The sequence below is a fragment of the Lagenorhynchus albirostris genome, chromosome 19 (assembly GCF_949774975.1).
Source record: "Lagenorhynchus albirostris chromosome 19, mLagAlb1.1, whole genome shotgun sequence".
Taxonomy (NCBI): Eukaryota; Metazoa; Chordata; class Mammalia; order Artiodactyla; family Delphinidae; genus Lagenorhynchus; species Lagenorhynchus albirostris.
The window spans coordinates 3,656,189-3,671,873 of NC_083113.1; the positions used below are offsets into that span (position 1 = coordinate 3,656,189).

General features: G+C 51.2%; 2 protein-coding genes across 2 annotated transcripts in view; both read left to right on the forward strand.

Moving 5' to 3' along the window:
• Window positions 1-15,685, forward strand: part of ZIM2 (zinc finger imprinted 2) — a 120,698-nt gene that overhangs the window by 58,495 nt on the left and 46,518 nt on the right. The gene's annotated exons all lie outside the window — the stretch shown is intronic.
• LOC132510018 (uncharacterized) overlaps window positions 1-15,685 on the forward strand; it is a 45,629-nt gene that overhangs the window by 21,484 nt on the left and 8,460 nt on the right. The window contains exons 2-3 of the mRNA XM_060131678.1: window positions 13,811-13,900; window positions 14,543-14,634. Of these exons, the coding sequence (XP_059987661.1) occupies window positions 13,831-13,900; window positions 14,543-14,634 (162 nt within the window). The 5' untranslated portion in view covers window positions 13,811-13,830. The remainder of the gene's footprint in view (window positions 1-13,810; window positions 13,901-14,542; window positions 14,635-15,685) is intronic.

Sequence of the window (15,685 nt, forward strand, 5' to 3'; positions counted from 1 at the left end):
AACCACCTGACTTGTGCTTGGGGGCGGGGGTTGGGGGTTTGTGCGTGTTGCAGAGCGACTCGGCCCCGTTCATTCACGTGAGTTTGTCCACAGGTTCCCTGGGCATCTCCGGAGCCAGCGCTGCTCGGGCGCCAAGGACAAGCACTGAGCAAGCCCGCCCGCTCCTGCCAAGGGGCGCAGATAGACCCGGGTCTGGAGGTCAGTCCCACGGCCGCAGCTCTGAAGGGTCGGCGCCATCAGGGCGGGGGCGCAGCGAGGGGCGGGGTGCGGGGGGAGGGTGGCGGCCGGATGGCGCTGCAGGGTCTCCGCGGGGAGGGCGGGGCACCAGGCAGGATGCGCGGGTGCGTTCAGGGCAATGGGGCGCAGAAGCTGCTTTCTAGGAGCCCCTGAGGCCCGATGGTGCCCACGGTGGGGCCCCTTGAGGAGCCCGCGTCTCCCCTGAGGGCGGTCGGGATGCTCAGGTCCCCGTGAGCCGCGGGGCGACTCCACGTCCGAGGATTTCTCTGGCCACTAGCTGGAGAGGAGACTGGAGGGGACAGAGGAGGCTGGGGTGTCAGTAGTAGGGGTGGCGGGGACTCCGTCCAGGACAGGTGGAGGAGGAGCCCGGGTCCTGGTCCGGAGATTTTAGGCGGTAGGACGGGCAGACGGGGGACTCTGTACTTGTATGGAGGAGGCGGGAGGTATGGGGGGGCGGTGCTGTAAGGACACTGGAATGGTCCGGGGGCGGTCACGGGGCCAGGTACAGAATTGGCCAAAGAGAACATAGCAAAACTATCTGGGGGGAATCCAGAGGGGAGTTTTGTGGACAACTTGGGGCAGGGAGCCTTTTAGAGGCGTTTGGGGGTCCGCTGAGGACACATATGATGATTCGCTGATGAATAAGGTGATTGCAAATGCAAAAGTGTTTTTGAGCCTCCAGTGATTCTGGGGGCTCATGTCTGGCTGCAGGGGGGGCTGGGAGCGTCCTGGTGGCATAGAGGGGCATCTGCGTGAGAGTAGCGTGGGCCCAGGGTGTCAACCAGAGGGGAATTGTGTTGGAGAGGGTGACTTGTATTTTCAGGTTGTGCGTCTGCCGTTGTGTGTGTGTGTGTGTGTGTGTGTGTGTGTGTGTGTGTGTGTATCTACTGGTGGGTCTCAATTTTTAAAAATAGGTCTGTGGGCTCCAAGGGTGTCTCAGAGGTTTTCAGAGAACGTCATGGGGTGTTGGAGTGTGCGTGTGAGTCCCTGATGGGGGATCACCAAGTTCCTGGGGGATCATCGTGTGTCTGATGGTCCTGCCGGGCCAGCCCTAACTCCCCAGCCACACTTGAACTGGCAGCCAGGCCCTTGTGCCTCAGCTGCTCTGAAGCATGAAGCTCTGTGACCTGGGGATCTTCTTCCATAAGGTTCTGTCTTCCCTGGAAGACCTGGCCCAGAACCAGGGCCTGGACGGGTGGGGGAGGGGCGCTGCAGGAGATCAGAGGTCAGAGGCCAGGTTGGAAGGTCGTGGCATCAGGGACAGTGATGCAGGGAAGGTGGGGGTGGGAGAGGAGGTGGAGGAAGAGGCCTCCTAACTGCCCTCCCCCCCACCAATAACAACAGAGTTGGATCCAACACATAAACTGCCTGACTGTGTGTCAGGCTGTGTTCTCAATACCTGACATGTGTTTAATCATATTCAACCCTCCTGTTTAATCATTCATTGTCCTTATTTTTATGGAGGGGACACCTGACAGCACAAGAGGTTAAATACCCGCTGAATCGGGGCTTGTTAGGTAAAATACAGGATGCATACTTAAATTTGAACTTCAGACAAACAAAGAATTACCTTCCAGTGTAACCATGTCCCAGATATTTCTTGCCTCTACTTAAACATAACTTGGCAAAATAAATAAAGGGTGATTTTTTTATGTAGACCCGTCCCGTGCAGTGTTTGGGAGCTACTTATACTAAAGTATGATTTGTGTATCTGAAATTCAAATCTCAGTTTGCTGTGTATTTCTTGTAATCTTGTTGTTAAATCTGGCGAGCTTGATCCTTGACGTCTCTCCGCTCGTGACTGGAAGGCTGGAACCCCCCAGTGCACCCTCCAGACACACTGGCCCAAGTCCTGCCCAGGGTAAAGCTGGGGTGGAGGCGGGGTCCCAGGACCCCTCAGCTGAGCCTGCTGCTAGGCACCGTTGCAGCAGTGCTGGCCGCTCGCTCCCCAGGGGCTGTGGTGAGGGGTCTGTGGACCGGCCCCCTCGTCTTCACAGCAGTCCTGAGAGGCATCCTGTACCAGAAGAGGCCCCCGAGGACAGGGAAGAGGGGTCCTGGTATGTACTACTTGGTCAAGCTATCCTGTAGCCTTAGGACAGGGCTGAAATATGGCACTGAGAATGCTGACCATGAATGCACTTATTTAGTGCCTACTGTATGCCAGACTCCAGAGGCCCTTTTGATACTCAGTTAACTGACACATTCACCTCCAGGGTCCCAGCACTTTGTGTCATAATTTTTCTATTCTTAAAGAGGCATAAACCCCACACCCATGATCCCTGCCCTTGCCCTTGGCAGGCGCCATGGCAATCGCTCTCCCCACATCACACACTGGGCCTTGGAAGCCACTCTAGGAGGGAGGCATTGCCAACACTTCCCCTTGGATGTTGGGGACCTGGAGACTTGGGGAGGGGATGGAGCTGCCTGAGTCCATCCAACATCTGAGAGCGGTGCTGGGGTTCACACCCAGGCCATCTGGGTCCCCAGCCCAGGCACTGACTGCTCTGGTCCCCTGTCCATAGGGAGCACCTGTAGTGTCACGATGCTACCTCTCAGCACCATCGAGGACCAGGAAATGGAGGAGGTGCAGACCAAGCCGCCGGAGAAAGGAGGTGAGACACACATGGGGTGGAAAACTGTGGGCAGGTGGCAGTGGGCAGGGTCTCCAGGGCACGGCTGATGAGGAAGTGTTGACCCTGAAGACTGATCCCAACCCCAAATAGCTCCCACTGGCTCCTGCTGGGGAGGGCGGGCCCTGAACTGCCCTCGGTAGTTCTATCTTACATGATGATAGGACAACATCAAAACTAGCCCATGGCTATTGGCACAATCCATGTGTATTTTTCCATGTATTTCATCACATGTGTAGTGGCCTGTAACAATCATACAGGAGACAGAAAATACCTGACCATTTCCTGCAGAGGCATCCCCACAGGCAGCTGCATATCAGCTGTCCCTTCCTCCTGGACATGGGCTCCCCAGGGTGCCCCTATCTCCAGAGCCCCCTGTTGTCTTACCCCAGCCCCTTCACTCACTGACCTGCCCTCTCTATTCCATGTGGGCCTTCAGGATGCAATTTAATGCATGTCTGCAGGCAATGCTGTGCAACCTCCAGCAAGTGTCCTAACCTCTCTGTGCCTTCGTTTCCTCTCTAATGTTGGATTAATATACTACCCATCTTAGAGACTTATTATGAAGAACCAAATAAGATAATCCATGTAAAATACTTAAAAGCATGCTTCACACATAGCAAGTACGCCACACATATTAGCTCTTGTCAATGGTTTCATGATGAAGATCTTGTTATTACTGAGTTTCTCAAGCCACAGAGGACAAGATGGCCTCACGAGTCTTTCCTCCTCCCTCAGCCCGGCCTTCTGAGAACCCTGGTGGGGCACCAAAGAAGCCCCCCAGAAAGAATGCAAGAGTGTCAGCCAGACGGGTGCCGATCTGTCCCATGGTAAGCCTGTTTGCTTCCTCCCTTTCACCAGAAGCCCTTGGGTCTGAGCTCAGGCACATCTGCCACCCCCTCTGCCCAGCAGAGACCCTTGGGTGGCTCGGTGCCCCTTGTACCCTTGAGGATGTAGCCCCAGCTCTGGGGGATGGTTTTCTTGGAGATGCTGCCCTCTTTCCTGCCTTCTTTTCTTTCCTAATTCCTGCCTCTGCTCCAATGTCACCTCCTCCATGAAGCCTCCCTTGCTCACTTTTGCCCCATTTCTCTCTAACCCCTGCCTTCCTGAATTTTTTTCAGAGTAATCATTGCTACCTGAGAGCGTACCTGTATCTGTGTGTTCATCATCTGTGTTCCCTACTGGAATGGTTCTTGGGGAGCAGCAACCTCCTCTGTTGTTCAATGGCATATCCCCCTGCCTAGAACAGATGTAGCCAGTGTTAGGCACTGTATACACACGGGCTGATTAAGTGAGGGAATGAGTTACGTAAGGGTCCCTCCTGCGTAGGCAGCTGTGGCTTTGTCCACCTGGACACCATTCCTCCTTCTGCTACTAACATCCTTGATTTTTCTTGGGGGACCACCTGTCTCCATGCCCTTCGGATGGATCTGATCCCATCCTCAGACCAGCTCCAGGTATGCCCCTGACCAATCAGAGCCAGCAATGCAAAGGTTCCCTATGATTGGTTCCAGGCTGGGCAGGTGACTCAGCCTTTGCCAATGAGGCGTCTGCTCTGTGTCTGGGATCCTTAACAGGTAGGGGCGGAGTTTGGAGCGGCCCTGATGGGGAACCAGGGGTGCCACGGGGAGAGGTCAGGGGAGGCACAGGGTGAGGATGCTCGCAAGAACACGTTTCCTATTAGTGCCTGCAGCAGTCCCAGGGAGGACTCTCTAGAAATGTTATTAGAAAAGAATGTAAGAGTCACAGATTTTGCAAAGCAGTACAAAGATCATCCAAATTCACCAATTTTTAGCACTTTTTCTATTTTCGTGCATTCAGCCCTGATACACACTTTCATCTTATCTCTGTCCACATTCCAGTTTTGATAGTTTGCTACATGCTGTCTGCTTGGTGTTCTTTTTCCTCCTACACAAGGTCTGGTCTAGGGCAGGTATTGTGCCTAGTAATGTATCTTTACTTCTCTTAAAAGCTAGAAAATCTCCTCAGCCTTTCTTTGCCTCTATGGCACTGAAGATTTTGAAGTCCAGAGTCACACCCCGCCCCATATTCATGTTTTATTGGGTTTATTTTTTACTATTTCCCCATGAATGAGTTCCAGCATAGCTATAATCTCTGGAATACCACCTAAGTGATGCCGCGTCATTCTCATGACATCACATCGAGATGCACCCTAGGTCTGTCTGCCGTCACTGGTGATATGAATTTTGATCCATTCAACCGAGATGCTTGTCCCATTTCTCCACTTAATAATTTCTGATTTTCTTATTTCTCCATGTAACTAACTAATAAGAAATCATTGGAGAGACACTTGTAGATGAACCAAATAACCTAGAAGCAGAGACCGTTCTGATTGGTCCTTTCAGGTCCTGTGCTCACCACTGAACCAAGCATCCGCTGAGGAGATGCAGGACCCCAGTTGCCCCAGCCTGGGTCACATGCCCATGGGAGTGTGAGGGGTTGAAGGTCCCTACCTTTCGCCAACCCTGAGAACAGAAGCATGGGATGCAGCAGTGATCCTCAACCAGAGGTGTTCCCCAGGGGACACCTTCAGTGTCTGGAAACACTCTTGTTTGTCACAATTGAAGGGGTGATGCTGCTGGCATCTGGTGGGTAGAGACCAGGGATGCTGGTCAACGTCCTGCAATGTCCAGGACATCCCCCCCGACCCCTGCAAGAAGGATCTGGACCCACAGTGTCAGTAGTTTGGAGGGTAGGTAACCCGGAAATAGGGGAAAGGACGATTCTGCACAGGTGATTACACTGAGTGGAGGGAAAGCCTTCCTGTCCACCCTGAGCCTCCCAGCCGGGAGTGCCAGCCTGGTGAAGCTGAGAGCACAGACTCCAGAGTCGCAGTGCTGGCTTCAAATCCGGCCTCAGCCACCACGAGCTGTGGGACCCGGAACCAGTTCCTGAACTTCTCTGAGCCTCGGTTTCCTCATCTGTGAAATACGGCAGTAGGAACACCCCCCTCACAGGGTTACTACGAGGATTAAGTGAGTTCACATTTGCGCTATGCTTACAACAGTGCCTGGGATATAAGTATCTGTCACATGAATGATGGGAGATGTCTGTCCCCTGAGGAGGTTATATACTCACTTCTAATCCTGACTGCCTGATATCCCCCACCTCTATGTCTGATCATAAAGAGTGAGAAAACTTACTGGTCCCTCCCTACCTCCGTTACCTCATCTGTAGGATGGAGAAATAAGAACAGAGGCCACCTCATGAGGATTAAATGGAACCTGACATGTCATTCATGCAGCAGAGTAAATACTCAATAACCACTGGGTAGAAATAATAGTCCTCTCAGAAATTACTGCAGCTACATACTGCCAGCACCGTGGGAGACACTTTATATTGAGAGGAAGTGTTTAATTTTTTTAGGAAAGCAGATGGTTTTAAGAAAGCAGCAAAGCAAACGTTGTCACAGCTAACGGGTTTCCAGCTCTCAGTAAGTGGCAAACATTGTTAAATTTAAAGATCCTTTTCTAGGATTACCTTGTTCAGTCCTCACACTCCTCTATGAGAGAGCAGTTATTTTTATTCCTTTATACAGAAATGTAAACTGAGGCCAGGGAAGGTCAGGATGCTTGACCCAGGATCCCCAGCTGTACGTGGCCAAGTAGGAATGCAACCCTAGGTGGGCTGCCCCTGAGAGCACGTGCTCAGCCCCCAAACTAAGGGTGACTGGACACTACCTAGGCACTAACATTCTATTCCTTCGTCTCTGTTCTCTGTCCTTCCAGCCAAGTGTTTGCTTCACCTTTTACATGGAATCGAATGACTCTGACTTTGAATCACAATCTTCTTCTGAAACTTCGAAACCTGGTTCAAAGCGCACCTCCCCTTCGAAGCCTCGTGCAAAGTACAAGGAGATCAAGGCGTGGGAATGTCCCCTGTGCTGCCTCAGCATTCTCTACCTTTCCTAATACCTGAGGCTCCTCTGCTTCCCACCCTAGACCCCGCGCTCCCAAAACACACTTCCTGGGCTACTCTGGTGTAAAACTCCAAAATACAGCTGCTTAAATATGCCACAGTTGATTTCTCTCTGATGGTGATTGTGTGTAAACTTCCAGGGGGGAAGTGTTACAAACTGGTGGATTTGGGCAGCCAGGGTCCTTCAACTTTGTTGCTCTGTGCCACCTGGCTGGAGAGGGCTCACCCCCCACACCCAGTCCACATTCTGGGTCAGGGGAAGGTGAGGGGAAGAGGGAAGGGGAAGACACACTTTAGTCCTTCAAAGGGCAACTCCTTCAAGATGCCCAGATCACTTTTCCTCAAACCTCATTGGCCAGAGCATAGTCACATGACCACATCTAGCTGCAAGAGATGCTGGGAAGTGCAGTCCTTAGCTGGGCAATCCTGTGTCACCTACTAGCTTCTATTATTACAGCAAAGGAGAATGGATATTGTGTCCACCGCTGACCAGGTCTCTTATGTTAATTTAGCCCCGGCACCAGGCTGTGATGAATACATGAGTGAATAAATGTACTCTTCAATACTGTCTCTCTCTCCCATTGACTAGGATCTCCTCCATTTTTACACAAATATTTAGAATGATGAACCTTCGAGCACTGACCATGTGGTAGGCACTGAGCTAATGTCTTTACACATTTTGATCCACTTAATTCTCACAACCATATGGCTGGTTCTGTTATTATCCATCTTTCCAAGAGAAGAGAACAAAGAGGCACAGAGAGTTCATGTCACTTGCTTCAGGTCACACAGATCACAAGTAGCCAAGCCAAGATTCACACCCAGGCAGGCTGGCTTCAGAGTCTCTGCCCTTAACCATCATGGTAATAACCTCACACATGTGGACACTGGGACTTTCCCAGATGGTCACACAACTGTGAGTGGAAGAGCATCTTCCAACATTCATACCTTCCAAGATTCATAGCGTCCATTCACTTACCTCTTCAGATATTGCGTAAATACTCGGAATATGCATGTAGCACTTATGTTTAGACACAGTAATGCCACTTAACTGCAACAACAACAAAATCCACAGAAATGGTCGACTGAAGTGAAAATGCACAATGTGAGAGCTGTGAGTTTCAGTTTATTTGGGGACTTACTGAGGACTATAGCCCAAGAAGCAGCCTGTCAGAGAGCTCTGAGGAACTGCTCCAAAAGGTAGGTAGGAGGTCAGTTTCTGTGTGATTTTGGAGAAGGGGTCCATGCAGTCAAGCACACATCTCAGCACAAGGTTCCTGTTGGTCATGAAGAACAGACATCTCAGTCAATGATTTTAGTGCTTTTCTAAGTATGGGAAGATGCAAGAATCTTGGTTCATAGTATTTTTTTCCTGAAAATATCTAATTATCTGAGGACCATTTCTGCCACTTTCCCCAGAGCATAGAGTGCCTCACCCAGGTCTTCACCTTGAATTCCTTTCAGGGTGAACTGTAGGTGGTATGGAATGGTGGGCAGCATCCTTTAGTTGGCAAACTTCAGGAGCAAAGCCACAAGGGGTCGTGGAGGTGTCTCTGCTGAGGTTTCTGGGCTCCTCCAGATGCCTGGTGGATGCTGGTCCTCAGCTCACCCAGGCTGGCTTCTCTTGGGACACTGGGGAGACCTGGCCCTGCTCCAAGTATCTTTCATCCTCCAGCAGGCTTGCCTGGTCATGTTCATCCTCATGGCAGGGGTAAAGACGCAAGAGAGAAACAAATACCAGTTTCACAAGTACTTTTGAAGCTTCTGCTTGAATCACATTTTGCCAGCATCCCTTTGGCCAAAGCAATTACATGGCCAAGTGCAGATTCAGAAGAGGAGGGCACTAAACACTTAGGGGGCTGCAGGTTTGGACATGGGGGAGGGTAAAAAACTGGGGCCATGTTTGCAACCTACCACAAGGCAGGATTGTGATCATATCCCCAACCTGCATTGGCTCCCACCTGTTAGAACACAAGAGGATTCACCAGCCAGGCACCTGGGAGGGAAGCCAGGAATGTGGGAGAACCTTCACCTGCCAGGTGGCCCTTCTCAAGCGTCAGAAAAGTCTCTGGGACGATATGTTATCAGTGTGAGGGATGAGGAAAGACTTCCTGCGTATGCCAAGTGTTCAGAGTCATCAGAGCATGCTTCCCAGATAGAAACCCTACAGGTGTCCTGAGTATGGGAAAGCTTTCCCCAAGACCCACCTCCTAATAATCACGGGAAATTCCACATGGCTGGGAAACCGTGTGCATGCACCAAAGGTGGGGTCCTTCGGGCAGGTCTCCTCCCTGACGCACCACCAGAAAATTCATGTTGGAAAAGACTGTAAACTCTCCCAGTGTGAAAAGACCTTTAGCTGGAATGCACGCAAAACCCCCCAGTGCAGGTAAAATGAGGGAACCTCTGTGGGTGGAATTTTCCTTCATTTCTCCTCAGAAGTTTTCTGGTAGATCAGAAGTTCTCATTTGGGGTGATACTCCACTGCCCCTCCTGGAACTTCTCCACAATGTAGGGATATTATGGTTGGTCCAACGTGGTGGTGCTACTAGGCTCTAATGGGCAGGGGCCAAGGATCCTCTACACCTCCCCCAATGCACAGGCACAGCCCCTGCACAAGGAATGTTCTGGCCCCAAACGTCAATAACGATACTATGGGAAACTGCATTTGAGAAGGAATTCAGTTTAATTTTCTTGCCCACAGCAAAGTAACCATGAACTTCATATGGCTACTTCAACGTAAAGGAGTCAAACATAAATAAAATTCGGAACAGAGTTTCTCAGCGTCTCCAGGCAAGTTTCAGTGGCCAAATGTGCTCAGGGGCTACCATACCGGACACTGCAGGTGCAGAACATTTCCACGGGCACAGAAGGGTCTGTCTCAGGACTGCTTTAGATCTCGTAGGCTATCAGAATTATCACAAACTGTATCCCCCAGAAAGTGAAGATGTGGGCTTGGTGCTGTGAGACACTGAAGAAGCACAGCCAGACAGAGCATCTTATCAATGGCTCTTGGAGACTCCTGGCTCCATGTACGGTCCTCTGGGCAGTTTGAGTCTCAGGGTGGCCAATGCCCTGCCTGCAGGACAACCCCTCTGCCTGGGGCAGATTAACCAGTCGGTTGCTGATAATGTAGATAAATGCTAACATTTCCTGGGCATTTCCCACCTGCCAGATATGGGGCTGAGCACTTTACGTAGATGATCTCATTTACCCTTCACCAGAGTCCTAGGAAGCAGGAACTAATATGATCCCCATTTTATAGGAGATAAAAGCGAGGCTCTCATGAGCTTTTTCAAAACACTATCGTTTAAAATTTTCTACCAGATTCAAGACTATGTGCCTATTTGTATCCTATGCTCTTTCCATTCACAGTATTCAATATTACACTATTTTTTCAATATTATTTTCATAAAATATTTCTTTTTTTTAAAGACATGCCCGTTCAGTTTTCTGCTCAAACTGCCCTTTTGCCAGAGAGCAGCTTGCCTTTATCTACTGCAGGGTCTGGTACAGAAAATTCTCCAGGTCAGGGATGGGCAGACTCTGGTCATCCAGCCCACAGCCTGTTGTGTAAATAAGGGCTCTTGCCACAAGTACACCCATTCCTTACCTAACATCTGGGCGGCTTTCATGCAAAGTGGAGTAGCTGCTACACAGACCCGATGGCCCAGAATTCTAAAATATTTGCCATGACATCCTTGACAAGAAATGTGACTGACCTTGCTTCGTATAGATGCCAAACTGAAATCAATACGGGTGGAGGAGAGAGAATGGTTAGAAAAAGGAGGGAAAATCGTGAACTATCGGAACTGTGATGCACAGTGTAAAAGATATTTTGTGTTTGAGTCCAGGGCACAGGCTGCATACATGTGTTCCTCCGTGTGTGGCGTGTGTTTGTTCACATTCGAAGAACAAGTTTAGAAATACTACGTACTCTTATTTCCTGCACAAGTAATTCTCAACCACTAAAAACCTGCCCAGGGCGACCTTCTAAATTGCTTTCCCTAACGAACGAGGACGAAGAGGCCCCCGACCCTCCCCTCTATTAACGGAATCGCAGCTAACACGCTGACGCCTGTGCTGGTGTCAGAGACAGTTTTAACCACCTGACTTGTGTTTGCGGGCGGGGGTTGGGGGGTGTGCGTGTCGCTGAGCAGCTCAGCCCTGTTCATTCGCGCGAGTTTGTCCACCGCGTCCCCGGGCATCTCCGGAGCCAGCTCTGCGCGGGCGCCAAGGACAAGCACTGAGCAAGCCTGCCCGCTCCTGCCCAGCGGCCCAGCCAGAAGCCGGGTCCGGAGGTCAGTCCCGCGGCTGCAGCTCTGAAGGGTCTGCGCCATGCGGCGGGGGCGCAGCGCGGGGCGGGGGGCGGGGGGATGGTGCCGCGGGGTCTCCGCGGGGAGGGCGGCGCTCCCAGGCAGGATGCGCGGGTGAATTCTGGGGAGTGGGGTGCAGGAGCTGCTGCCTAGGAGCCCCTGAGACCCGATGGTGCCCGCGGTGGGGCCCCTTGAGGAACCCGCGTCTCCCCTGAGGGCGGTCGGGATGCTCAGGTCCCCGTGAGCCGCGGGGCGACTCCAGGTCCGAGGATTTCTCTGGCCACTAACTGGAGAGGAGACTGGAGGGGACAGAGGAGGCTGGGGTGTCAGTAGTAGGGGTGGCGGGGACTCCGTCCAGGACAGGTAGAGAAGGACAGTAGAGAAGGTCCTGGTGTTGAGGTTTTAGGGGGCAGGACGGGCAGACGGGGGACTCTGTAGTTGGATGGAGGAGGCGGGAGGAACAGGTTTGCTCTGCACACCAGAGAGGCCGGTCGGGTATCGGGGGTCAGGTAACGTACTGGCCAAGTAGAAAATCGGAAAATGATACTGCAGGGAGTCCAGAGAGTAGTTTGAGGGATGAGGAGCGGGGAGCCCCTCCGGTTGTGTTTGGGGGTTCGCTGAGACGCACAAGAGGTTTGCAGATGAGAAGGGCCTTTGGAAAACAGCTTTTGAGCCGCCAGCGCCTCTGTGCGCCTGCGTGCTGCGGGTGGGGGCAGGGAGCCTGTTTGGGGCACGCATCTTTGAGGGGCAGCCTCGGGGGCATGGGCCCTGGGTGAAACTGGGGATGGGCGCTGGGTGTCAGCCAGAGGGAACTTGTGTTGGAGAGGGTGATGTGTAATTTCAGCTTCTGCGTCTGCAGTTGTGTGTGCCCCGAGTGTGTGTGTGTGTGTGTGTGTGTGCATGTCCAGGACTGCCTGTGAGGAGGGCATTCAGTACTGACAAGCACGCCTGCCCACCTGAGTGGCGGGGGTCTCTGTGTCTCCCTGGAGTGTGTCTGCAGGTGTGCTTGTGTCGTCATGCCCTGGTTTCCCCAGTGTTCTTCTGAAAATGTGTGTCTCTAACAATTGTGTGTGTGTCTATCTGGCCGGGTGTTCCCGCCCTTTGACGCACCTTGTATTTGCACGATTATGTGTGAGGGTCTGTGATGGGTCTTGTTCTTTAAAAAGGCTTAGAGGGAGAGGTTTGACTCTAAGTTACCAGACAGTGTGTCCTGAGTGTGTGTGTGTGTTTAATCGTATTTAATCCTCAGGCTTAATATTTATAGTCCTCATTTTCATGACAGCACAAGAGGTTAAATAACCCCTGAATCAGGGATGGCAGGTAAAATACAGGACACCTGCTTAAATTCGAATTTCAGATAAATAATGAATTACCTTTTAGTATAAGTATGTCCTGAATATTTCATGGGACTTACCTACACTTAAACATAATTTAGCAAAATAAATAAAAAATGATTTTTATGCAGACATGACCCATGCAGTGCTTGAACATCCTTACGGTAAAATATGATTTGTGTATCTGAAATTCAAATCCCAGTGTGCTGTGTATTTCTTGTGATCTTGTTGTTGTTAAAATCTGGCGAGCTTGACCCTTGAGATCTCTCGGCTAGTGACCGGCAGGCTGGACCCCCCCAGTGCACCCTCCAGACACATTGGCCAAAGTACTGCCCAAAGTAAGGCTAGGGTGGAGGCGGGGCCCCAGGACCCCACAGCTGAGCCTGCGGCTAGGCACCCTCGCTGCAGTGCTGCCCCCTCCCCAGGGACTGTGGTGAGGTGTCTGTGGACCGGACCCCTCGTCTTCACAGCAGTCCTGAGAGGCAGTCTTAAGACTTAAGACTTAAGCCTCCTGTACCAGAATGGGGCCCCTGAGTCCAGGGAAGCGAGGTCCTGGTCTTAACCGTTTGGTCAAGCTGCCTTGTAGCCTTAGGACAGGGCTGAAATATCGCACTAGGAATGATGGCCATGAGGTGCACCTGTTGAGTGTCTGCTGTATGCCAGACACCAGAGGCCCTTTTGATACTCAGTTAACTGACATTCACCTTCAGGGTCCCAGCTTTTCGTGGCATAATATTTTTTCATTTTTACTTATTTACAAAACAGAGACAGACTCACAGACTTAAGAGAACGAACTTACGGTTACCAGTGGGGAAGGGATAGTTGGTGAGTTTGGAATTGACATGTACACACTGCCATATTTAAAATGGGTAACCAACAAAGACCTACTGTATAGCACAGGGAACTCTGCTCAATGTTATGTGGCAGCCTGGATGGGAGGGGAGTTCGGGGGAGAATGGATACATGTATATGTATGACTGAGTCGCTTTGCTGTGCACCTGAAACTATCACATTGTTAATCGGCTATACTCCAATATAAAATAAAAGGTTTTTTAAAAAAGGTAATATTTCTTCATTGTTTAAATGGTCATAAACCCCACACCCATGATCCCTGCCCTTGCCCTTGCCAGGCGCCATGGCAATCGCTCTCCCCACATCACACACTGGGCCTTGGAAGCCACTCTAGGAGGGAGGCATTGCCAACACTTCCCCTTGGATGTTGGGGACCTGGAGACTTGGGGAGGGGATGGAGCTGCCTGAGTCCATCCAACACCTGAGAGCAGTGCTGGGGTTCACACCCAGGCCATCTGGGTCCCCAGCCCAGGCACTGACTGCTCTGGTCTCCTGTCCATAGGGAGCACCTGTGGTGTCACGATGCTACCTCTCAGCACCATCGAGGGCCAGGAAACGGAGGCGGTGCAGACCAAGCCGCCGGAGAAAGGAGGTGAGACACACATGGGGTGGAAAACTGTGGGCAGTTGGGAGTGGGGAGGGTCTCCAGGGTAAGGCTAATGGGGAAGGGTTGACCCTGAAGACTGATCCCAACCCCAAATATCTCTCACTGGCTCTTCCTGGGAAAGGAGTGTCCTGAGGGGCTCCCAGGATGGAACCACCAGACATCACCTCCTGTCAGTAGGTCCTGTCACTGCCCTGCTCAGACCCTTCAGTGATCTCTTGAGAGCTGAATGAATCTGGGCTCCTTTCTGTGGCCTGGACACCCCTGTTGTCTTACCCCAGCCCCTTCACTCACTGACATTCCCAGTCTGTTCCCTGTGGGTCTTCAGGATGCAATTTAAGGCATGTCTGCAGGTGCTGCTGTGCAACCTCCAGCAAGTGTTCTAACCTCTCTGTGCCTTGGTTTCCTCATCTCTAAAGTGGGATGATGAGAGTAGCCATTTCAGAGAGTTATTATGAAGAACCAAAAAAGATAATACATGTAAAATACTTAACTACATGCCTGGCACAAAGCAAGTACTCCACATATATTAGCTCTTGCCAGTGGTTTCATGATGAAGATTTTATTATTATTGAGTTTCTCAAGCCTCAGAGGGCAAGATGGCCTCATGCCTCTTTCCTCCTCCCTCAGTCCTGCTTTCTGAGAACACTGATGATCCGCCAAAGAAGCCCATCAGAATGAAGGGAACGATGTTATTCAGAGTCCTGCCGTTCTGTCCTGTGGTAAGTCTGCTTGTTTCCTCCCTTTGGCCAGAGGCCCCTGGGTTCTGAGAAGTCAGGTACATCTACCACCATCTCTGCCCAGCAGAGATCCTTGGGTGGCTGGGTGCCCCTTTGTCCATCTCTCATTCCGGATGTGGCCCCATCTTGTGGGGGATAGTTTTCCTTGAAGATGCTGCCCTCTTTCCTGCCTTCTTTTCTTTGCTAATTCCTGCCTCTGCTCCAATGTCACCTCCTCCATGAAGCCTCCCTTGCTCACTTTTGCCCCATTTCTCTCCAACCCCCTTGCCTTGCTGAAGTTTTTTCAGAGTAATTATTGCTACCTGAGAGAATACCTGTATCTGTGTGTTCATCATCTGTTTTCCCTACTAGAGTAGTGCTTGGGGGCAGGAACCTCCTCTGTTCCTCAATGACATACCCCTGTGTGTAGAACAGATGTAACCAGCGGTAAGCACTGTATACACATGAGCTGATTAAATGGAGGAATGAATTAGGGAACGGTCCCTCCTGCGTAGGCAGCTGTGGCTTTGTCCACCTGGACACCATTCCTCCTTCTGCTACTAACACCCTTGATTTTTCTTGGGGGACCACCTGTCTCCATGCCCTTCGGATGGATCTGATCCCATCCTCAGACCAGCTCCAGGTATGCCCCTGAGCAGTCAGAGCCAGCAATGCCAAGGTTCCCTATGATTGGTTCCAGGCTGAGCAGGTGACTCAACCTTAGCCAATGAGGCATCTGCTCTGTCTCTGGAATTCTTAACAGGTGGGAGGGGAGTTTTTGGAGCGGCCCTGATGGGGAACCATGGGGGCCCCGGGGAGAGGTCAGGGGAGGCACAGGGTGAGGATGCTCGCAAGAACACCTCTCCTATTAGTGCCTGCACCAGTCCCAGGGAGGACTCTCTGGAAATGTTATTAGAAAAGAATGTAAGAGTCACAGATTTTGCAAAGCAGTACAAAGATCATCCAGATTCACCAATTGTTAACACGTTTTCTATTTGCATGTTTTCTCACATATATATCATATACATATACATTATATATAATATACATATGT